The sequence below is a fragment of the Hyaena hyaena genome, unplaced genomic scaffold, assembly GCF_003009895.1.
Source record: "Hyaena hyaena isolate Hyena2069 unplaced genomic scaffold, ASM300989v1 scaffold_18, whole genome shotgun sequence".
NCBI lineage: Eukaryota > Metazoa > Chordata > Mammalia > Carnivora > Hyaenidae > Hyaena > Hyaena hyaena.
In genome coordinates this window covers 3,002,258-3,026,987 of record NW_024080649.1, presented here as the reverse complement: position 1 = coordinate 3,026,987, position 24,730 = coordinate 3,002,258, and the positions used below count along the sequence as shown (strand labels likewise).

The window sequence follows — 24,730 nt, the reverse complement described above, 5'->3', positions numbered from 1 at the left end:
ATGCCTAGTCAATTCAATCCAACCTCGAGAAATGTGTCAGGCTCCGGGCTAAGTGCCAGGATGTAGGGAGAACAAGCAGACGGGGTGCCTGTTTCCCAAAGAAGTTAACTCTAAACAATGTATTTCAGGAAGGATGAAATATGAGATGCTAAGGAGGGAACAGGAGGGTGATTTAAGCCAGCCCCAGAAGTCAAAAAAAGTTGAAATTATCTTAAATGAGGCTTGAAGGACAAGAAAGACTTACTTAGGCCAGAATAAGCAAGATGAAGTTTCCAGGCTGATTACGTAGCAGGTGACCAAGAAACGTTAGAAGTTGTACATATGAGGGCCGCCTGGGGGGCTCAGTCAGTTAAGTGTTTGACTTTGGCTCAGGTCATGATCTCACAGTTCGTGGGTTCAAGCCCCATGTCAGGCTCTGTGCTGACAGCTCAGAGCCTGGAGTCTGCTTCGGATTGTGTATGTGTCTCTCTCTCTGCCTCTTCCCCTCTCACGCTCTGTTTTCCTCTCTCTCTCCCAAAAATAAATAAACATTTAAAAAATTTTAAAAAGCAGTTGTACATACATGAGCGCAAAATGAGGTTGGCCAATAGGCAACCTCTTCAGGCTTTAAATGTAACTTTAAGGCATCTGCAACTTGTTCAAAAGCAAAAGGGAATTGCCAAAGAGTATTAGTGAAATATTTTGATATGTGTTCTACTGTGTATCCTTCAACTCACTAATTCTACTTTAAGAAGGAAATAACTGTAAATTTGTGCAACTATACTGCTAAAAAGTATGTTTCTAATATAGAGACTGTCTAAAATTAGAAAATTTTGAAATTACCTAAACATCTTACATTAGGGGCTTAGATAAAGAAAACTTTGGTTCACCATATATTAGATTGCTATGTAGCTGCTAAAGATACTGGAAGGAAAAAATGTAATGGCATGGAAAGATGTTCATTATATTTTAAATGAAAAATGAAGAGTATATAAAATATATATGGGGCGCCTGGGTGGCTTAGTCGGTTAAACGTCCGACTTTCGCTTGGGTCATGATCTCGCGGTTCGTGGGTTCGAGCCCCGCGTCGGGCTCTGTGCTAACTGCCAGCTCAGAGCCTGGAGCCTGTTTCAGTCTGTGACTCCCTCTCTCTCTGACCCTCCCCTGCTCACACTGTCTCTCTCTCTCTCTCTCTCCTAGAAATAAATAAAACATTAAAAAAAAACAAAAACAAAAAGACACTGGAAGGCTACAAACCTAAACTCCACGTCAGTTTATTCTTTGCTGTGAGATTATAGGTGATTTAAATGTTAATCCTTTTGCTTATTTTTTTCTAATTGTTCCACAATATGTACTATTTTTGTAATAAAAAAATGATATGTCTTATATGTGCAGAGGTTTCTGGGGTGCCAGTCATACTCTTGACCTCAATTGGATTTACACTGGGCTTTGCTTTGAATTATTTGTTTAAAAATGTCAATCTATTTAATGAACTTTCTATAATGTGTGCTACATTTCATAACTTTAAATGTTACTTATTTTTCAGTATCTTATTCGCCGTCCCAGTGTCTGATAGTATTCCATGATCTAGGAGCAAAGTTGACACTTCACCGCAAACCGCGATGGTTTACCCGCCTGGACGGATTGGACTCCAAGCCCCAGCAAGCATTGCGGCCTGTACACTGGGAACTACGGGGTCCGAGAGGGGCTTAGGGATCCACAGTCCTTTCCCTCCCAGAAGCCCGCGGGCGGCTAGGAACGCAGTCTGTGTCATGGCCGCGGGAGCCGGGACGGCCAGCCCCGCTTCCGGCCCGGGCGTTGTGCGTGACCCGGAGGCGTCACAGTCGAAGAAGCGGCCCGGCCGAGAAGGCGGGGAGGGCGCGCGACGATCAGACGCGATGGCGGGAGGAGGCGGGAGCAGCGACGGCAGCGGGCGGGCGGCAGGCCGGCGGGCGTCCCGCAGCAGCGGGCGCGCTCGGCGGGGGCGCCATGAGCCGGGGCTGGGGGGCGCCGCGGAGCGGGGCGCGGGGGAGGCACGGCTAGAGGAGGCGGTCAACCGCTGGGTACTCAAGTTCTACTTCCACGAGGCGCTGCGGGCCTTTCGGGGTAGCCGGTACGGGGACTTCAGGCAGATCCGGGACATCATGCAGGGTGAGGGCCGGATCTGGGGAAGGAGGCTGGCCGAGGAAGGGGATTTGTGGGGCCCGGGTGTCGGGGCTGGGGGTCACTGAGCCAACGATATCTTCTTTTCTAGCTTTGCTTGTCAGGCCCTTGGGGAAGGAGCATACCGTTTCCCGGCTGCTGCGGGTTATGCAGTGTCTGTCGCGAATTGAAGAAGGGGAAAATTTAGGTATGGCAGTTTTTGTGTTCTCAGGGCTTACTTATTTAGGGTTATGTTGTTATTTTCCAACTTAACGTCCAGAACTGAAGGATTCGGGGTGAAGGTGCATTACTGTGTTTCGATCACAGTGGTCTTTTTCCTTCTAAAATGAATCTGTTCTGGGTCTAGTTTTTTCCAGTTAAGATTCTCTTGGCTGCTCTTCTATTTTTTATTTCCTCCCACCTGTTTCTTGCCCCAACTTTGCTGCGATCTAATGAGTTATGTTAAGATGGCCAAATTTTTCCCCGTAGAATGTTTTCCAGAGTATGAGCACTTTTTTTAAAATTGAACTTAAGAGCTGTTAGCAAAACTGTCTCCAGTTTCTGATCGCTTGTATCTGAAGAGGATGTGTGTACTCTGAAATCTGAGATGCAAATACATGTGTTAATTTTTTTTTAACTTGTCTTGAAAATTATTTAAAAAATAGCCATTTCAAATTCATTGGTTTCAGTTTGAACTCTTAACATGTTGGTAAGCTTGTAGCCAGTTTGTTAGCAAATTAAATGCAAATCTTACTATATTTACATGTGTCTTTTCTGATAAACATGTATTTTTGGACTTATTGTTTCTGCTCCTTGTAAAATCGCTTAAAGTGAAAACTGTGCTCTTTGTCCTAGACTGTTCCTTTGATATGGAGGCTGAGCTCACACCACTGGAATCAGCTATCAATGTGCTGGAGATGATTAAAACAGAATTTACATTGACAGAGGCAGTGGTGGAATCCAGTAGAAAACTGGTCAAGGAGGCTGTAAGGCTCTATTTTTACTTCTTTTTTCTTTTGACAAAACTCAGATGTCTTTGAGGATACCATTGCTTATCTTTTCTGTGCGGGGATGGAGAGAGCAAGTGAACACACTCAGACATAGACACAGATGTTCTATATCTTCAGGTGACCCCTTCCCAGGTCAGGCTTGGGAAGTGTTAATGGCAGGTATGCTGCTTTTATGATTTTGGTGCCTTCCTCGTGGCCTTGGCAGGAGAGGCAATACACAGGAAATGGGTTAGCGTTGAAGACTGACATTTTGGAGGTTATTACACCATTCAGGAGCATCGTGAAAGGGCTAGAAGTAACAGGCCAAGGATTTGGTCATCCTGGTTTATAATAAACCAAAGAGAATAACTGGGGCCTTGAGAAATGTGGGACTGACGTTGAAGAGGTACATTGCCTTTGAACAAACAGAATCAAAGGTGCTGGGATAATCAACCAGTCAGAAAAACAGTAATGGTAGAAGGCTGGCACAGTCAGTGTTCTTAAAAAGGAAAAAGCTACTGGAGTGTCTTAGGAATTTGGGACTGTGTGTCATGCTCAGGTAACTTCAAATACTAGAACTAATTTTTATTTAAAACATGACAGGCACTGGGAACCAGTCAGAAAAAAATGTCTTCGGTAACCAAGGCTGGGGGTGGGTGGAAGTAGATGTGGAGGTGGGGGGTAAAGAACAACAGTTGCCTTGGTGGTAGAAAGTAAGGAAACTGGTAAGGAAAGAAAAGAGCATCCCCTAAAAAGATAGGATCTCAGGTAGGGGTGGGAAGATAAAACTTTGCTTAGCAAGAAAGACCTCCATCCCTTGGCTGTGTGCTGGGTACTTAGGTACCCTGTTAAAAAAAAAAATTAGTGTAGGTGAGGTACAGATATTTATCAAATTAAGGACCTTGGGCAGGAGCTATTTTTTGGTTTTGGAGAGATTGCCCAGATAATCCAAATTCCAAAGAGGAATAATGCCAAGAATAGATTTTTACTGTAGGTAAGTCAAGTTTGTGATGGAGGGACAATGCCAGAAAAGACATGTTAGTAAAGGAAGAGAAATCTATGCCTACTTTCAGAATAGCTAATGATCTTTGGAATGGAAAGAAATGGTACCATTGGGTGCCTGGCTGACTCAGTTGGTGGAGCATGCGACTTTTGATATCACGGTTGTAAGTTCAAGCCCCATGCTGGGTATAGAAATTACTTAAAACTAAAGTCTTTAAAAAAAAAGAATAAAAAAAGAGAGATGGTACCAGTTTAAAGTAATTCATATGATTTCTGTTAAGTTAGGTAGCAGATTCAGAAGTGCAGTTCCTTCAAAACACAAGAGGTATAGATTTATCTCTGTCCCCTCTTCTGGAAGATTATTAGTGGGTTTCACCTGCGTATTTACTGCTTTATTATTATTATATTTTTAAGTTTATAGATCACATTTGGGGACTTCCTTAGGAAAACTCCATCAGCAAAGTCCAAATGACCTTAAAAGTGTCACCTATACTTGTATGTTGACTCCCTTGTTCTTTTTCCATTTTCCAACTGGTACCAGATTTCTTGTTATACTCACTGTATTACTGTTATTGCTGTGTACCAAATACAGCAAAATTTAGCAGCTTAAAACAGTAAATAATACCTCTCATTTTCCAAGAGTCAGGAATCTGATAGTGGTTCAGTTGAGTGCTTCCAGCTTGAGGTCTCTCATGAGATTGTAGTCAGGCTGTCTGCTAGAGTTGCAGTCATCTCAAGACTCAGCTGGGGCTGAAGGATCTATTCTCATGCTCACTCACATGGTTGTTAGCAGGACTCACTTCCTTGCTGGCTGTTGGCTAGAGACTTCAGCTCCTTGCCTCTCCGCAGGGCTGCTTACAGCTTGATAGCTTGCTTTCCTTAGAGCAAGTGATCCAAGAGAACAAGAGCCCAAGACAAAAGCTGCAGTCTTTTATAACCTAATTTCAGAAGTATCATCACTTGTGCCATATGCTGTTGGTCACAAAGACCAGGCCAACTATGGATTAGTGTGTAATGGGACTGTGCAGGGTGTGGGGATCACTGCAGGCCTTCTTAGAGGCTGGCTATCACAATTACCTTGAACTCTTACTTATTAAATGATACTATATCCATTGCCTCCTAATTTATTATTAAAAATTTTTCATTTAGAGTCATAGAATCTGTTAATGGTCATCTTTGGGAAAATATGAAGTACCTAGGCTCCATGCATTTTCAGCTTTTTGTAAAGTGTCACAACAGTTCATTTAAAAGTCTATTAAATTTTTGCTAAAGTTTATCAAATGAAGTTATTTGTTAAGTTAGAACTCTTCATTGTATGATGTAGGCATTTCTGCAGGTCTTCGGTACCCCTTCAGGAATCAGAAACTATTTTCATAAACAGTGCCAAAACGTTAGCTGACTTGCAGTGCATTGACTTTGCACTAATGGTGCAGAAGCAGTGAGGGGTAAAATCGCTCGTACCTTAGTATGACCAAGGTGATGGTAACCTGTGTGAGTAGTCAGTGAAGTCTTCATTGCCACATTGTTGCAGTTAAAAAATAAATAAATAAAAGCCAGTTTCAATTAAGATCTTTGACAAAGCAGTAAAATTGTTAATTTTATTAGATCTAGACCCTTGAGCAAACAAACATCTTTTCAGTATTTTGTCTGACAAAGTAGGAAGTTTGTCTGAAGCATTTCTGCCATATACCAAAACTTGATGGCTGTCTTCAGGAAATGACTTGTGTGACTGAGTTGCACGCTGATCTAGCCACTTTTTTAATGGAACACCTTTTTTTTTTTTTTTTTAACTAAAAAGAACTGACACATTTTAGTTGTTTAGGTGTGGGCATTTGGCAGTCATTTTCTTGTAAAAGAGCAAAGGGAACTTGTCACTTGAGAGAACAATTGATAGTATTCGTTTCCATTGGTAAAAACTAAAGCTTTCAAGTAAAAAAATTTCTGAAAAACTTATATTGATGTCCCTGACAGTTTCCCAATTCTTAGACTTTCTGATAAGATTGATGGTGGTTAGTAATAACTGTGATTTTCAAGATATTTTTAACAAATGTGTCAACATTTGGAAGATCTACATAATTCAGTAAACAAATATTTTTCAAGTGGCCAATGCATTATATTATAATATCATTCATAGGTAAAAGATCCATTTAAAATGCAAGGTAAACTAATAGGTTTTAATGTAACAGATAATGAAAAGTTCATTTGCCCATGTTTGCTATAGAGTCAAAGAAGAATATCCACAATTTTCTGAAAGGCCTGTTAAAAATAGTACTCCCTTTTCCAACTTCATATCTGTGTGAGGATGGAGTTTTTTTAGTATACTTTAACCAAAACAACACATCACATCAATATGAATGCAAAACAGATATAAGAATTCAACTTTCTTCTATTAAGTAGGATATAAAGGAGATTTGCCAAAATGTAAAAGAAGGCCAGCTTTCTCATTAAACTTTTATCTTAGAAAATACAGTGATTTTTCATAAAGATATTTATATTAACCAGCAATGAATTTACTGTTTTTAATGGATTAATAAATATTTGAAAATTTTGTTTTATATTTCTAATATGGTGATATAACGCACATAAACAGAAGTTCTTTGGGGGTCCTCATTAACATTTAAAAGTATGAAGGGATCCTGAGACTAAAAAGTTTGAAAACTGCTTCTGCAAGCTGTAAATGGTAATGAGGCTAAATTGGTTTTCTCTTCATAACTGAAAGATTCCTCAGTTAGGTTTCTGTGGAGAACAGCAGAGAGTAACATGTATGGCATATTATTCGGAAAACATTTATTTTTTGCTGTGCAGCATTCTCCCCTGCACCTTTGGTAACAGTACATTTTCTTTTGGGGTCTTACCCCATTTGAGGGAGCTGGGTGCATAAAACACACTAAGTACCTTAATTTTTGAAATAAAAAGCTCTGTCAGAGCTTTTTGAGTATTCCTGTTTCCCACAACAGCCTGGTTTCTTTCTGACATTTTTTTCTTTAGCCTTTCTTCCCTTCTGTGAGTTTTGGTTTTCTCTTTCTATGTGCTTTCTGTGATTTCCCCCCAACTTCTCTTGGCTCTATTGAAAATCTGTGTTTGGAATTTCCTTCTTGTTTAAGTTAGCCAGAGACCACTGCTATTGCTTATACCCTAAGAACCTTAAGAGATAGATACATAAGCAAAGAAATTACACTGCTTTCTGAAAACTCTCAAGTGAAAAAGCAAGAGTTTATTTCTTTTGAAAATTAAAAAACAAACAAAAACTTTCCAGGAAATTAAAAATAGATTTAAAAGATAAGCTCATAGCACAAATGTCGGAGGCAGACTTTTAATTTAGACTTTGAAAGCATTCATGTTTCTTTTCTTATTTTACAAAGTAAATACAGTAGGACCTGGTTCTAATTCTGGAAAAGACACGGAGTATATTCTCTTCTGTCTTTCTTAATCCAAGTCTAAGTCCTGGACAGAATGTGTAGAGCAGCTATCTGACAATTCAGAAATGGAAATGATAGTAAGCAGATAGTAAGCAGGGAAGAAGAGAATTTGAAAGTCCACCAAAATGGTGATGAGTAGCTGACCATTTTTTCCTTCTCTGGTATCACCCAGCCTGAAGTTGAAGGCTTCTGAAACCTAGAAGTGCACTCCAGATAGGAATGGAAAGAACTCCAAGAAAGGCTTTCTCTGGCCTGAGGAACAAGAAAGGGCTCTCCTAAGGGTCAGGGAGGGTGGGAGAAATTCCAGGATTTCTTTTCTCCCTTCTCTCCTGCCCCTGCACCCAGGCAATACTGCACTGGTGGCAGCACTGGCCCGGTGATGACATTGGCAGCAGGGCTGGCACCTAAAACTGAAGGAAGAGAACCCTTTCTCTTTTAGCAGTGGAGCTGTGATCCCTAGAATGCAGAGCAAATTCCACTGCTTTTTTTACTGTCTGTCTTGCTGCTTAAGTCTGGATGCAGATGCAGTGTGTGGCACAGTGGGGAAACTAAACCCTAGGAAGGCAAGGCTGGTTTGAAACTTGAAAATCAATCAGTGTCCTACACTCTGTTAGTCTAAAGAAGAATAAAACATATGATCTATCAAGTGATGCAGAAAAGGCATTTAACAAAATTCAACATTAGTTCAAGATAAAAACACTCAGCAAACTAGGAATAAAACTTTCTCAACCTGATAAAAGACATCTACTGAAAACCTATAGCTAACATCATACTAGATGGTGGAGGATAGAATGCTTTGTGCTTACAATCCAAAACCAGGCAAAGATGTTCATTCTCACCATTTCCATTCCATGTCATACTGGAAGACCTAGCCAGTGGAGTAAGTCAAGAACAAGAAATAAAAGGCAACAGACTGGATAGGAAGGGAAAAAAACTGTCCCTATTTGCAGATGATATGACTGCCTATAAGGAAAATCCCATGTAATATTACTAAAAAATCTATAAGTAAATATAGCAACTTTGGAGGATACAAAGTCACACAAAAATTATTCATATTTCCAGTATATATTAGCAATGAATGACTTGAAATAAAATTACCACAACAGTGCCACTTATAATAGCTCCCAAAAAGAAGAAAAACAAATAGGTATACATCTAGCAAAACGTGGGCAGGATCTGTATGTGGAAAAACAAAATGCTAACGAAAGATATCAAGACCTAATAATTGGAAAGGCACACCATGTTCATGAACTGGAAGATAATATAGTTAAATTTTTTTAAATGTTTATTTATTTTTGAGAGATAGAGATAGAGTGTGAGCGGGGAAGGAGCAGAGAGAGAGAGGAAGACACAGAATCCAAGCAGGCTCCAGGCTCTGCACTGTCAGCACAGAGCCTGACATGAGGCTTGAACTCACGAACCGTGAGATCATGACCTGAGCTGAAGTCGGACGCTTAACCGACTGAGCCACCCAGGTGCCCCAAGACAATATAGTTAAGAGGTCATTTCTCTCCAGGTAAAATATAGATTTAATATGATTCCAATCACAATTTCAACAGGATATTCTGTAGATACAGACTGATTCTAAAATACAAATGCTAAGGCAAACGAACTAAAATAACCAAAACAAAGTGGAGGAGTCACTACCCAATTTAAAAAATTACTATAAAGCTGCTCAGGACTATAAGCATAGATTAATGGAACAAAAGAATCCAGAAATAGGCCTACACAAATATGACCTTGATTTTTGGAAAAATGTGAAAGAAATGCAATGGGAAAAAGGTATTCAGTAGAAAAGAATAGTCTTCAATGAATGACATGAAATAGTTGGATGTCCTTATCTAAAAAATGAACCTTGACCTAAAACTTATAAAGATTAATTCAAAATAATCTAAATGAAAAATGTAGGTGCCTGGGTGGCTTAGTCAGTTGAACAACCAACTCTTGATTTTGGCTCAGGTCATAATCCCAGGGTTCTGGGATGGAGCCCAGCATTGGACTCTGCACTGAGCGCAAAGCCTGCTTAAGATTCTCTCACTCTCAACCTCTGCCCCTCTCCCCCACTCATGAAAGTGCACACTCTCTCTCAAAATAAAAAAAATTAAATAAATGTAACATGAAATAAAATCTTTATGTCCTGGACTTAGAGAAAAAGTTCTTAGCTATGACACTAAGAGCATGGTATATAAGAGGAATTTTTTAAAACTATATATAGGGGCACCTGGGTGGCTCAGTTGGTTAAGTGTCCTACTTTGGCTCAGGTCATGATTTCACACTTAATGGGTTCAAGCCCCGCATCAGGCTTTGTGCTGAATGCTTGCTCAGAGCCTGGAGCCTGCTTTGGATTATGTGTCTCCTTCTCTCTCTGCCCCTCCCCCGCTCATGCTCTATCTCACTCTGTCTCTCAAAAATAAATAAATGTAAAAAAAGAAATTTAAAAAATTAATAAACTGTATTTAGTTTGGGTCACCTGGGTGGCTCAGTTGGTTAAGTGTCTGACTTCACCTCAGGTGATGATCTCACAGTTTGTGGGTTAGAGCCCCATGTCTGGCTCTGTGCTGACAGCTCGGAGCCTGGAGCCTGCTTGGGATTCTGTGTCTCCTTCTCTCTCTGCCCCTCCCCCATTCGCACTCTGTCTCCTTCTGTCTCTCAAAAATAAACATCTTTAAAAAAGTTTTTAGAAACTATTTTGAGAGAGCATCAGTGCAAGAGGGGGAAGGGCAGAGAGAGAGAATGAGAGAGAATCCCAAGCCCAACACAGGGCTAACAGGAAATTTTGATAGGAGGAAATACTGGTAAGTTGGACTTAACAAGAATTTAAAACTTTTGTTCCAAGCAAAATACTTAAGACAAGCTATAGACTGGAATATTTGCAAATCACATATCTGACAAAGGACTTGTGTTCAAAATACATCAAGAACTCTTAAAAGAAAACACTACTATTTAAAAAATGGGCAAAAGTCTCCTCAAAGAGAACATACAAATGGTACGTAAGCACATGAAAAGATGTTCAGCATCATTTAGTCAATAGAGAAATACCAATTAAAATCACAGTGAATACTAAGACATACCTATTAGAATAGCTAAAGTTTAAAAAATACTGACACTAACGAGTGCTAATGAGGATGAGGAGCAACTGGAACTCTCACACATTGCCAGAAGGAGTTCAAAGCGGTATAGCCACTCAGGAAAACAGTTTAGACATTTCTTATATAAATTTTCCATGTGACCCAGCATCCCACTTGTGGTTATTTACTTTAGAGAAATGTTATGTTCATCCCGAAACTTGTACATGAAGGTTTAGGCATCTTTTCATAATCACCAAAATTTGCAGACAACCCAAATATCGTTCATCCAGTGAATGGATAAACAAAATGTAGTATGGTAGCCACCCCCCCACCCCCACCCCGCCCCGCATCTGTAGTTTCACTTTCTGCAGTTCCGTTACCCACAGTCAACTGTGGTTGGGAAGCAGATGCTCCTCCTGAAGAATTCAAAAGGCAGAAAGCCAGTAGCAGCCTAAGGCTAAGTCTCCAGTACCTCCATCATTCACCTCATTTTTGTCATCACATAGGCATCTTCCCATTTCACATCACAAGAAGGGTGAATAGAGTGCAGTAAGGTATTTTGAGAAACCACATTCACATCACTTTAACTATGGTATATTGTTACAGCTATTCTAGTTTATTGTTAATCTCTTACTGTGCCTAATTTATACATTAAACCTTATCATAGGTAGGTATATAGAGGAAAGGGAGGGAGAACTATAAATTCATACAATGGAATACTGCTCAGCCATAAAAAAGAAAAAACTATGGGTAATGCAACAACATAGATGGATCTCAAAGGCATTTATATAGAGGGAAAGAAGCCAGTCTCAGGGCTACATCCTCTAAAAAAAATAAGTGCCACAGACTATGAGTCGATTTATTTGACATTCTTTTTATTTTTTAATTAAATTTTAGTTACCATACTGGACAATATTGGTTTCAGGAGAATTCAGTGATTCATCACTTACATACACCATCCAGTGCTCATGACAATGAGTGCCTATTTTAATACCCATCAGCCATCTAGCCCACCCCCTACCCATTTATGACATTCTTGAAAAGATGAAACTGAGAAGATTAGTGGTTGCCAGGGGTCAGGATGGAGGAGGGGTTACTACAGAAAGGTAGCACAAGGGAGGTTTTTGGAACCATGGTTTCTGTATCCTCTGTGGTGACTCCAGGAGTCAGTGTGTGTAATTTAAACTAGGAACACTGCACCCCCCAAAAAGTTCATTTTACCATATGCATGTTAAATAAAATTTAAAAACATGATAGGATCTAAGTGATTTCTTATACAAAGTTGAAACTTTGAATTCTTCAAGAAAGTAAGTACAGTCCTAGTACAGTTACTCTGCGGAAAATGATGTAAAGCGAATGTGGTCACGACTAAAATGAAAAGACCTACTTTGTACCTTCCTTGGGCAGCAAGAATTTATATATGCTTGTGCCTGCTATTCAAGAGCATTTGACACCAGTTTCCTTTGTATGCTGAGGACAGAATCCCCAGAGGTTAATACTGAATTCCCCTTACTGTTCCTTCTTCTCTTGATCTGTATCTCCTTGAGTTTTTCCCTGAAATGAATATTGAAAACATCTATGGACCAGTTTTCCTTCCCTTTTGCATGTGTGTGATGTTTCTTATATCTCTCCTTGAGACGGGATTTAGGGTAGCTACTTTATTCTGTAACATAACTCCCAAGTGCATCCAACTTTCCCCTGGCTTTTCTAATTTAAAAAAAAAAAGTACTCGTATTTTTAAAAATACCCGTTAGGGTGCCTGGCTGGCTCAGTCACTGGAATTGTGACTCTTGATCTCTGGGTTATGAATTCGAGCCCCACATTGGGTGTAAAGATTAAAAATCTTTTTTAAAAATTTCGATCACTGTCATTTTACCTCTGCATATCTTTTCTTGGGGTTTATTGACTATGGGACTCTTCTTTTTCTCTGTAGCTGATGAAACTTCCATTCTACCTGGAATTTTGCTCTCTTTGTGTGTTAACGTGGATGCGTTGGGTTTATTCATCTCCGTAATTTCCTGCACACTTTAATTTCCTGCACACTTTTAACTGGAGTTGCCGGCTGGGGTTTTACAGTGAGAGGCTGTGTTGTTTCTCCTACAGAAACAGCCTCAGGCCTTTCCTGAATGGATAGCAGAACTCTACGGTCAGCAAATGGCTTTTTTTCTCCCCACAGTATATCCTCCCCACTCTGTCCCCATCATTATATCAGAGCTTTTGCGTCCAAAAAGAACAGATCCAATTGTTCTGGGGACCTGGAATGACTCCTGTCCATTTTGCTTTTCCTTGGGAGGCCCTATTCAAATTGGGTAAATGGTCTGTAATCCAGAGGATCAGATTTTGCTTTATCAGCTATTTTTTAAAAATCCAGTGTAATGTTGAAAATCTACTACTCTACGCAGTGAAAGAAGAGTGCTTACAGTTGTTCATAATGCCTGAGCAGTGATTGTTAGTTTTTAAGTACAGGAATTTGATAGATTGTGAAAAATATCTTGCGTATATAAGACTCACTTTTGCTTTTTAGTAGTTTATTTTAGTACCTGATATTCTGATTACTCCTGTCATTATTACAACAGTTAAAAAAAAAAAGGTTTTTTTCCCCTTTTGTAGGCTGTCATTATTTGTATCAAAAACAAAGAATTTGAAAAGGCTTCAAAAATTTTGAAAAAACATATGTCCAAGGACCCCACAACTCAGGTAAATTTGAAATACTTTTGCTTCCCTGACTTAAATCCATCTCATTGTTTTTTGTGGGGAAACAGGGAAAGGGTTCTTTGTCAGGAATGTTATTTAAATATTTGGCATCCTAGCATGTTGTCTTTTATATCCTGAATAACATTGTGAGATTGGCTTTTCAAATTTTATTTTTTATTATACAAATTTACCTAAATTGTTTTCTTGCCCATTTCTGTCTGGTTTGTGACAGAACTTTAAGTGATCAGCACCAGGTATTAAGCTATCAAGTTCTATAATGCTCCTGAAACTTTACTTACATAAATGCTGATCCTGCATATTTGAGAATCAGCCTTGGTGAGGACTTAATGCTTCTATTTTCTGGTGTCAAAAGCTCTGTTGGTGCCCTGCTCTTTTATTCCTTTCCTTTGTAAATCTAAATTTTAGTTTTTGAAAAGGTAATACATGTACATAATAAAATTCAAAAGGTACAACAAAAGAGCTTAGTGAAAATTCTCTCATCTCTTGACTTAGCCACTTGATTCATCTCCTCATAGGCAACCAGTGTTTTTTTTTTTCTTTTATCCTTTCAGAGGTAGTCTAGTCTATGCATATGTAAGCTAACAAGTCTGTGTGTATATAGAGAAATACATACATATATCCATTCTTCCTGCTCTTCCCATATATATCTGTGAGCATATTCTACACACTAATTTGAGCATTTTGTAAATTGCTTTTTTCACTTAACATATCTTGAAGGTCATTCTATATTAGCACGTAAGGAGCTTCTTCATCCTTTTTTTCCCTTAAGTTTAAAAATCTTTATGTAAATGTATAAAGATACTTTAGATCCTAAGTTCTTCGTATTTTTTTATAGCTACATACTAACCCCTTATGGCTGATCCATAATTTATTGGCCTCTTCTTTGTGGTAGGCTCCCCTTCCTATATATGAACACTGATTGCCATTGACAACATTTGAAAGTTGATAGTGTTGTCTCAACTCACCATCATTGAATTTTTACTAGAGTTCTCCTTTCTTATGTTGCAAATATCGGTGCTTTGTGTAGAAGCTGAGAAATGATCTCCTGAACATTATCCGTGAGAAGAACTTGGCCCACCCTGTTATCCAGAACTTTTCCTATGAGACCTTCCAGCAGAAGATGCTGCGCTTCCTGGAGAGTCACCTGGATGACGCAGAGCCCTACCTCCTCACGGTGGGCCTTGGCCTTCTCTTCCCATAACCGTGATGTGGCCTTGAGGATGTGCAGGCAATTAGAAAAGGACAGCTCTTTTTAGAAGTGAAAAGAGTAAATGTGTGTAAAAGACTTTTGAATTATATGCACTGTCATCCTTAATTAAATGCCTTAAATATACAGAAGCAGAGATTCTGTACAGAAGCAAATGGAACGTGTATGGTTTCCTTTACCTTCCACTTATACCTCCTACATGTGATCAATCTGTTGTGGTTAAAGTAGGGGAACACTTGAAGTGAGTGGTAGTTCCCAAAGGAGATGAAATTTGAGTTCAGTTCGGGAGCAAGAATGGTTTGGTAGGTACAGTATGATGGGGTTGTTAAAAGGAAGAAGGAATAACTGGAGAAGAAAGGTGTGACTAGAAGTGTGATATGGCATTAACAAGCCAAATGAAGACATTCTTTAATTGGATCAAAGTGATCAGCATGAAGAATGGCAGCAGTGAAGCTCAGGACAGCATGTGGAAGAATAACCTAGTGTGTCCTATAGGGTGGTCTGTGATACTGGAAAACAGTGAGAGGGTTTTGTTTAGTTTTGGTTTTAAATCACCAACATCCAAGAATATCTTAGCTCAGGGCAGCTGGCTGACTCAGTCGGTAGAGCATGCAACTAACTCTTGATCTCAGGGTTGTGAGTTCGAGCCCCATGTTGAGTATAGAGATTATTTAAAAATAAAATCTTAAAAAGAAAGAAAATAGCTTATAACAGTAGATCTTCTAGGTCCATATTAGGATAGTGTCTGGGATCCTAGCAGTCATTTGGCAGATGTCAAATTATGTACAAAGCAGATAGTTTGGAATATTCAGAGAGCAAGTGTCAGGATACTTGAGCCTGGCCTGGGATCCTATATTTTGTATTCCAGATAACTGGAAAAATAACCTTCCACTGTTTCTGTGAGGAGATAGAACTTTCAGTTCTTTCTTTTCTTTTTTTTTTTTTTAAGAGAGAGCGTGTGCAAGCTGGGGAGGGGCAGAGGGAGAGAGAGCATTCCAAGCAGGCTCCAGGCTTCCATCATGAAGCCTGCAAGATCCCAGTACCATGAAATCATGACCTGAGCCGAAATCAAGAGTCAAAGGCTCAACTGACTGAGCCATTCAGGCTCCGCCCCCTCCTTGTTTTTAAGTAGGCTCTACACCCAACATAGGGTTTGAACTCATGACCCTGAGATCAAGGGTCACACACTCTACTGACTGAGCCAGCCACGTACCCCTAGAACTCTCAGTTCTTAAGACATCACTTGTTATAGATGTGCATATCTGAAACAATGATACTAGACTAATTGGAAATATATTTTTTTCAGTCAGAAGGAGACAGATGGGCAGTTGGAGTGAGAGCAAGATTGGCCCACTCAGGGGTTTATGTGGTATAAGTAAGGATTTTCAGAGTTAATAGCAAAACATATTTGTAGGCACACAGTTACAAAAAAAATTTATATACAAAGTAAAAGATATTAATATAAACATTAGTTATCGTAAGTTTGGAAAAAGAAGTTTGACTTTTTTGCGTGACCCCAAAGTATAACTGGCATTCAGAAACTAGATTAGGGCTGAGATTGGAAGAATGGAAGAGGAAGTACAGAGTCAAATTACATACTTATTTGTTGTCCAAAAGGTTAATGAATTCTTGCACTGCCCAGATGGTTAGCACCACTCAAATTGAGTTCTCCTTTAGTGTAGAAAATTGTGAGCCATTTTTTGAGGAAAGAAAAAGCAAGACATCTGAGATAGTTCTTGTGAGTTCTCATCTTTTGTATGTCCTCCTCTAGTTTATGCCTTGAGTGGATTTATAAGTGAACACTTATGCATGTTGAGTATGTATGTTCGTGAAAGAAGAGAATTAATGAAATTCTGTGACTTCCTCTTCCTCATGACATCCTTCTTTCCCCAGATGGCCAAAAAGGCTTTGAAATCTGAGACTGCTGCCTCAGGTACAGTGAAAGAAGATAAACAGCCAGCACCAGAGCCTGTGCAGAAGCCACTCAGAGAACCTACAAGGTGAGAGGAATGCCGTTTCGCGATCTTGGGTGAAACATAAGGGTATTCTGTTGGAAGCAGTCTCCTTAGAGCAGAAATCAGTTAGTTCCTCCTTGTACTGACATGTTACCTGGTTACTTATACAAGGCAGTGTGGGAGTTACAGAGCATACCTTGGGAACATGAGAATATTGAAGATGGGATGTCATATCCCTGACAGAAGTTTCTGACTGGTTGTTCTTCAAAGGTTCTTTCCTTCTCTGTTCTCCCTTACTTGCCCTGCTCGTATTTACTCAGTATGTTGTTGTGGATACCTGATCTCTTAATGCACTGTTCAGACTCGTGAATCAGATTCCCAAGACAAGTTGTTAAAGCAGGACTCACAAGTTTAGATGTCTTTGGGGGCCCAGTAGGAAATGTACGGGGGTGAGTATAGGACAATACATTTCAGAGCATGTGAGTGTGAACCAGAGAGGGCATGCTTTTCAGATTCGTGTGATTGTTGCAATGTGGAAATGTCCAAGGATGCCCAGACTTCAGTTCAAATTTTTATGTGAGACATCCAGTTTTGTTTTTGGTTTTTTGAGCTTTCCCAGGTTTTGGAGGCAATTAGTCCAATTAAAAAAACCCAAAACTTGCATAGGTTAGGCAACAAGACATATCTGCCAGCTGGGTTTGGCTTGTAGGCTGCCAGTTTGCCCCCTCCTAACAGTTTTTAAGTCTACCAGTTATTCCAAATTATAGTTGAATTTAACTTTATTATGAAAAGGCAGTTTCTCATTGTTCAAGACTGTGTGGCTCACTTCTTACTCTGAGAATTCTCAAAATCCCATTTGTAAGTGTACTGTAGGAGAAGGGGGCAGAATGGAGACCAGTCTTTTCCTTCTTTCACACGAGGGTTGGACTGGACAGCTGGAAGAAGAGTTTAGACTTCAAGGTGAGATTGCTGAATTGTCATTTGGTTGCCCAGACAGACTCTGTAGCTGTTCGCCACTATACAGAGTTCTGACGGAGTTGCTGTAGATCCTGCAGACTAAAGCGATTAGCACACTGGCTAATGAGGGCTTTTGGAAGAGGAGTGTCATTGGCCCTAGTCCTTTACGGTTCGCTTACTTAGAGTTTAAACTCTCGAGTTCAACATCTATATCATATTTAAAGCTTCTACTTACGCTTATAAATAGAAGCTTTATAAAGGTTGTTTTGAAAAACAACTTTTTTTTTTCCCTCCAAATGAAGTGTCCTCAACTTGAGGAGTCTTCTAATTTGAAGCTTCACACTTTGGAAAAGTTGAGGCTATTTGGATGAGCATCATTAATGGTGAGGCTGATCTTTGTATATCTGCTTTCTGTGTAGGCAGTTACGGAGTACTCCAACCACCATTGGAATTATGACCCTGAAAGCAGCGTTCAAGACTTTGTCCAGTGCACAAGATTCTGAGGCAGCCTTCTCAAAACTGGACCAGAAAGATCTGGTACTTCCTAATCAAGTGTCCCTGCCATCACCAGCCCTCAAAAACAAGAGACCAAGAAAAGATGAAAATGAGACCTCAGCCCCAACTGAGGGTGAGGGGGGCTCTGAACTGCAGCCCAAGAACAAGCGCATGACAATAAGCAGATTGGTTTTGGAGGAGGACAGCCAGAGTACTGAGCCGAGCGCAGGCCTCGACTCCTCCCAGGAGGTCATCCCAGCGTCACCATCCAAGCCCACCGTTCTCAACCAACCCCTCCCCGGGGAGAAGAATCCCAAGTATGAAGACGTTCTTTGTGGCAGTTTTGGGGCTGGTTGGTGGTCCTGGTTGGGCCTGGTATTGCTTCCATGAATGAAGTAACTTTCAGCTAAGTTATTCACCACCAAGGCTTGCTCAGACTGCTAGAATGTGACTTGGGAGTGGGGAGTGACGACATAGCCATCTCTGCCAGTTCCGAAGCTCCACCGTGGGCTTCGAGGCACTGCACTAGATGTGAGTGAGGATGGAAGGGTTTCAGAGCCTCCTACTCATTGCTGCTTTCATTTTTAGCAAACTTCTGAGTGCCCTGACTACTAAATAACAGTTTCCTTGTTAAAAGAAATTTGTTTGAGTTGGGCCACTTTAGACTTTGATCCTTAAAAAAGATTTATGAATATTTATAATTTTGCACCTTCTATGAGCATCTAAGACTTGGCAGATTCAGTAAATATCTCCTAATCTCTCACATTCTGCTAGGTTCTGTGGCGCAGTGGTTAGAATGCTTTTATTTTGCTCCCTGTCCTGGCCTGGTTTTCAGGTTTTGCCACCCTTTGTTCTCTCTTGTGGATCCTTCCTCTAAGCAAACTCATTTGCTTGTTCTCTCTGGAACACACCTGTTTCTTTCTGCTACTGTACTCTTCTTGCTTCCTCTCATTCCCCATAGTTGGGTTATCATTCCTCCATCATTGCTTGTGAGAATCCCATACATCCTTCAAAGGGAAGAGGAGCTGATACTGATGAAGTGCTTCCCATGGGCATATTATTTTACTGAATCTCTAGAATCCTTACTCTGTAAGTCATATATTAGCCCCACTTTTAGATGACAAAGGTTTAGAAAGTTATTAATTTGCCTGAAGCCACAAAGCTGAAAAGTGGCAAAATTGGGCTTTGGGATTTTTAATCCTAATTGGTTTTGACTCAAAAAGTCAATGGCCTATACACCACATACACCAAGATGCCTCTTAAAATTCTACTTCTTCCATGAATCTCCCCTGGTCACCCTGCTTTAAGTGATCACCTCACTGGTCTCCCAAAGCCATTGCCATCTCTACCACTGCTCTGACATGCATGTGCTAAGTGCCCAGAGAGGCTATGGCATCAACATGATAAATACTGAGGCACAAATCTGCACAATACATATCATTACCTGCATCTGGAAGTGAGTGAGTCATTGGCTGGGCAAGCAAATGGAGCTCAATACACTTTTATTCTCATTTGATACATGATCTCCTTTATTTCTTGTGGCAGTTCTATAAAGTATAGATATTGTTGCCATGAACAGATGAGGAAACTATAGAGAATACATGATTACAGTGGTTTTATAAATGGGAAGAAGATTCGTGAAGGTTTAGACCTGTTTACCTCTCTCATGTGTCAAGGGCATGAAGTTTGAAGGATACCCTAAAGCAGAGGTCGGCAAACTACAGCTCCTGGGCCAAATCTGCCTGGCACCCATTTTTGTAAATAAAGTTTTATTGGAACTCAGCAACAAACATCACATATGTATTGTTTGTGGCTGCTCTTGATGCTACACTGAGTTGAATAACTGCAACAGAGACAGTAAGGCCTGCAAATCTGAAGATACTCTCTGGCCCTTTACAGGAAAAGCCTGGCTAAAGGATTTGCCTGTGAGGTACCCTGGGAGCTCCAGGGAAGAGGAGCTCAACAAAGTTGTGGGTGGAACAAGCCTTGCAGAGGAGCGAATGTTGAGCTGACCTTGAAGGATGAGTAGGAGGTCATCAAGCATATTGGCGGGAGGTGGGGGGGGGGGTTTAGACAGCAGGAACCCCTTGTATAAAGTCATGAGAAAGCCTGGTTTGTTCCAGATGTCATGTATTCTGGATGGCAGAAGAATATAATGCACAGAGATGATGAAGGGAGAAATGTGTGGATGGGTAGACGGGCCAGGTCTTGAATTCCTTCCGTATTCTGTCAGGCAGAGGTTCTTAAACTGGGCTTCCTGTCACAGTGACCTGTGGGATGTTAGTAAAAATAGATAATCCCAGGCTCCTGAGTACTGAATTAGAAGGGTCAGGGTCTGTAATCTGCTTCTCTGTGCCCCAGATAATTCTACTACAGCTAACCTGAGGGCCTGGTGAGCTACCATTGATGCCTTTTGAACAGGCACTGAGGTAAAGGAAACCAGATGGGTGGCTGGAGACTGCTATCGAATGAGTAGTCAGGACCTGGAGGAAGCTGGGCTGCTGGAATTGAAGGCAGGATTAGGATACACTACCTGGAGGGCAGGGTCACAACTACTAGATTTTTATATGTCCAGTGGCACTTGGCAAAGGGCAAGAGCTTATTAGCTGTTTATTAACTAAATAAAATAATAATTCTTGGTTCTTGCAACTTAAAGGGTCCTAACCAAAACTTACATAAAAGGCCAGCAAAGGGTTAACGTTTTAGGCTTCCTGGCCACTTGTGTCTCTGTTGCTTATTTTTGCTTTTGTTTTTTTACAGCTCTTTGAAAATGTAAAAACCATTCTTAGCTCAAGGGTTGTAGAAAACCCAGCAGTCTCAGGCTGTAGTTTGCCGACCCCTCTAGACCAGACCCCTCTAGCCCATTCATTGCTCAGCTAGTTCTATCTTTACCAATAGGAGCATAAGGACCAGGAAGTGACGTGACTCGCCTAGGACAGCACAGCCAGCTCACAGACAAGGACCCAGATTTCAGCCCCTACCACAACAGAAGTTAGGCAAAACCAAACAAGTGTACTCAAAATAAGTGCTGCGTTCAAAGGAGGAGCAGGAGGTTACCAAAGTGATCTGTGCAGACTGTCTGCAGGCAGAATGAACAGACACATGGGTGAAAATGACAGACCCAGAGGTTAAAATCAGTTTTATCCCAGCATGGGGTAATAAGCAGGGAGAAAACTAAAGCTGTAATCCTGACTTTTATTTATGAACAGTAATTAACATCCTGAAAAGGAAAAATGTCATGTAATTTTTTTTTTACTTTATCTCAAGCAAATTATTCTCAGAAATAATATTTTGGGGGATATGATCTAATTTAAAAATAAAGCAAAGTGTAGATAGTGTACCATTTGTCTCAGCCATGTAGATAATTTCCTAGAAAACTCAGAGAATTCAAGGAATTTTTTTCAAGTCTGTGTACTTCTTAAGCAGACTGCTTTCATTACTCATTTGCAAAATACCTACCCAGACTTAAAAATAAATTTCCATTCATGGGGGGAAGGAGACAGAAGTTTGTCTCTATACTCTCTCGGTCAAGTTTTAAAAAAAAAAAGTTTTTTCTTAATGTTTTTATTTATTTGTGAGAAAGAGAGAGAGAGAGAGAGAGAGAGAGAGAGAGAGAGAGACAGTGTGAGCAAGGGAGGGTCAGAGAGAGAGGGAGACACAGAATCCGAAGCAGGTTCCAGGCTCCAAGCTAGCTGTCAGCACAGAGCCTGACGCTGGGCTCAAACCCACAAACCGTGAGATCATGACCTGAGCCGAAGTCAGATGCTTAACTGACTGAGCCACCCAAGGCGTCCCTCTCTCAGTCACGTCATTTGAGCTATGTAAATTCTTCAAAATTAAATTGAGATACAAGTTTGCTTTGTAAAAGATGTTACAGTACTGAGGTCAGATTTGTGCTTGTTATGTTCCCAGGGCCATTAATCAGGTAAACGTAGTTAAAGTTGAACACAAAAGACTGACTACAAATTTCATTTATTCAGCAATTCGAGTTTGGGATTAGTTTCTTAGCTTTGGGTCTTTTTTTGATTACACTCAAATACTTAACATTTCACATTTACAGGAAGGATTTTTATTTTGCTTATACTCTGATCTTCAGTGGTTTATTTGCAGCTCTTCGATAATCCTGTTACTACCTTAGCACATATTTCTCCAGCTCCTGTTAGAATATGTGTTACTGTACTAGATGTTTGGGGTAGACAAATGAAGATACAGTGCTTGCCTTCAGGGTGCTTATGATTAGGGGTGTGCTGCGAAATGGCTGTTTATTAAAGTGGAAGCACAACCACAAGGGCAGAGGAGTGGAGGCTTTTTGTGTGTATTGGAGGCCAGGACTTAGGGCAAGCTTCACTGGGAATGATGGCCTTAAAAAATGGGTAGAATTTTACTTGGCAGTGAAGGGGATCCCAGGCAGAGGGGAGTGTAGAGAGGCAAGTACAGAGCTTATAGAAGGAAAAGAGCAGAAGGCATGGCTCTGCCGTTTGTGCTGATGTGGGTGGAGAGAGGAGGTTTTGGTAGCAAGAGACTGCCTAGGGCCAGACTGCATGATCTTCATTCACTCACAGCAGCCTCAGTGTTGAGGCAGGGAGAAGCCATCATGGAACAGAGAAGGGATGAGGTAATTCCAGACTGCTGTTCGGGTGGTTTTGGAAGGGGAATGGGCTGAGGACAGAGACTCCAGTTAAGAGACTAGTGTGATACTGGTGAAAGGTACCAGTGCTTGGACAAGGGGAATGGAGAGGGAGAAGAATGTAGTTCACAGATAGGACCAGGGCATGTCTTTGAAGAACTGGGAGCAGTTTGCATGTTCTAGGCTAGAAGAATGCTGAGACCTTTAAAATTAGAGTCAAAACCCACCAACCAACCAACAAAACAGGAAAATGAACAGATTTTGAGGGGGATAGTGGTGTATTTGTTGCTGAGTTTTAGGGACAATCCTGCCGCCTGCGGGACAAGGACATGGAGTTACCTGGCCAGGTCAGGACTCTGGGAGTTATACGTGCATCCCAGCTGTGGTCACAGAACAGGGAGGTGTTCAGGCCATGAGAGAGCCATGGGTAAAATATTGGATGACCCTGATGAATCTGTTTTACATCTTTTGTCCTCTTGTTGATTTCCCCTCAGAGTACCCAAAGGCAAGTGGAACAGCTCTAATGGGGTTGAAGAAAAGGAGACATGGGTGGAAGAGGATGAACTGTTTCCAGTTCAGGGTAAGCTAGGACATTCCCCTTGGTCTCCTTGATGGTAGCTGAAGTATAGATGCATGTTACTATGACATAAATGTTCCAGAAACTGCTGGTCTCCAAACTAGTAAAAGTCTAGTTAAAGTTTCTCATTGTGATTCACGGGGAGGCAGTTTTTTGTCCTTTCCCATTAAACAATGGAGACTGTCAAAGCAGCACTTTATATTTAAAGAGAATTTTTAATTTTTTTTTAGTAGGCTTCACACCCAACGTGGGGCTTGAACTCACAGCCCTGAGATCAACTGCTCCACTGACTGAGCCAGCCAGGCACCCCATGATTTTAATAAATCCTATATTTAATTCTAGCTGATGGTCTTCCTAAAGTCTTTTAATTAAAGGTAGAAATGGCCATTCCCTGCATTTCTTGTTTAGGTAAAAAAAAAAAAAATCCAACCTGCTTTATTATTTTTTTCCAAAATAAGAAACTTTACTTTTCTATAATTAACACTAAAGTTTATAGCATTTGCATTAGAATATCCCCCACCACATACTTTGCATTCTAATTGGAAGTATCTAAGTGCTAAAACATAATCTTGGAGATTCTAAAGATTTTTGGTGACACAGCAACAACAGTAAACCTGCCAATCCCAATTCTGTCCTTAAAAATTACCTTCATTGGCACATAGTTGGCAAGATCAAGATCACACAGGAAGTGGGGGAAGTAACAGAAAATCAATAAAAGTGGCATAAAATATTTAAAAACAATACGATCTAAAAGTTCCAGAAAACATCTACTTCCAGTGCAGTCCAAATTTATCAGCTTGAAAATTTGCTTCTACTGCAGTATAAGGTACTTCATCATTTAAAAATAAATAAATAACTTGCCTTTGTAAGTAGCCCTTTTCCTGAGCCACCCTCACTGCTGGGACAGTAGCATCTGCCGTAGCAGACCCTGTAGCAGGTTTCAGGTGTGTACAGTTTTGCCTTTTCTTGCAGCTTTGTAACGGCTCTAGTTGGCTTGCAACGGCATGTCTTTTATACTAGTTATACCCTCCTATAGCCCTCTGGCCTTTAAAAAATGATCTTGCCTCATTTTCTTGAGGCCTGATGTCTTTCCTTATGGTGAGAGTGTGGAACTTGACCAGATCTCACATGGTCTCTCTCAGTGGGGAGCAATAATTAACTATTCTGTTCTTGTTTATGGAACTGAACTACATTTTACTTACATAAAATGATCAGGGATTTGAAAATTCTGGCATAAAACAGTAAAATTGTATTGTTTCAAAGCAGTGGTTAGTTAGCAAGGGGTTGTAAAGCAGAAATTATACACACACAACAAAAGTATATAATCCACTTGACTTGAACACAGGTTTGAACTGCATGGGTCCGCTTACATGCATCTTTAAAAATAAATACAGTATAATACTATAAGTGTATTTTTCTTATGATTTTCTTTTACTTCTTATTTTCTAAATAACCCTTTCTCCTGTAAGAGTATAGAGTATAATACATATAACATACTGTATATGTGTTGACTGTTTATGTTCTTGGTACTGCTTCTGGTCAATGGTAGGCTATCAAGTTTTGGGAGTCAGTGTAGATTTTTGACCAGGTTGAGGATT

The 24,730-nt window shown here is 40.3% G+C and overlaps 2 protein-coding genes across 5 annotated transcripts in view; one reads left to right on the top strand and one right to left on the bottom strand.

Annotated features, from left to right (window-relative positions):
- The first annotated feature begins 1,703 nt into the window (after window positions 1-1,703).
- TERF2 (telomeric repeat binding factor 2) overlaps window positions 1,704-24,730 on the top strand; it is a 25,545-nt gene continuing 2,518 nt past the window's right edge. The window contains exons 1-8 of one of the 4 annotated variants that reach the window (XM_039221989.1): window positions 1,704-2,130; window positions 2,234-2,329; window positions 2,977-3,107; window positions 13,210-13,296; window positions 14,342-14,488; window positions 16,415-16,521; window positions 17,853-18,245; window positions 23,050-23,135. In XM_039221989.1, coding sequence (XP_039077920.1) covers window positions 1,752-2,130; window positions 2,234-2,329; window positions 2,977-3,107; window positions 13,210-13,296; window positions 14,342-14,488; window positions 16,415-16,521; window positions 17,853-18,245; window positions 23,050-23,135 — 1,426 coding nt within the window. In that variant the 5' untranslated portion in view covers window positions 1,704-1,751. The remainder of the gene's footprint in view (window positions 2,131-2,233; window positions 2,330-2,976; window positions 3,108-13,209; window positions 13,297-14,341; window positions 14,489-16,414; window positions 16,522-17,852; window positions 18,246-23,049; window positions 23,136-24,730) is intronic. The other 3 variants (XM_039221982.1, XM_039221994.1, XM_039222004.1) reach the window with 3 other exon arrangements.
- The window catches only part of NIP7 (nucleolar pre-rRNA processing protein NIP7), a 19,333-nt gene continuing 14,149 nt past the window's right edge, over window positions 19,547-24,730 (bottom strand). The window contains exon 5 of the mRNA XM_039222017.1: window positions 19,547-20,198. Within this exon, the coding sequence (XP_039077948.1) occupies window positions 20,172-20,198 (27 nt within the window). The 3' untranslated portion in view covers window positions 19,547-20,171. The remainder of the gene's footprint in view (window positions 20,199-24,730) is intronic.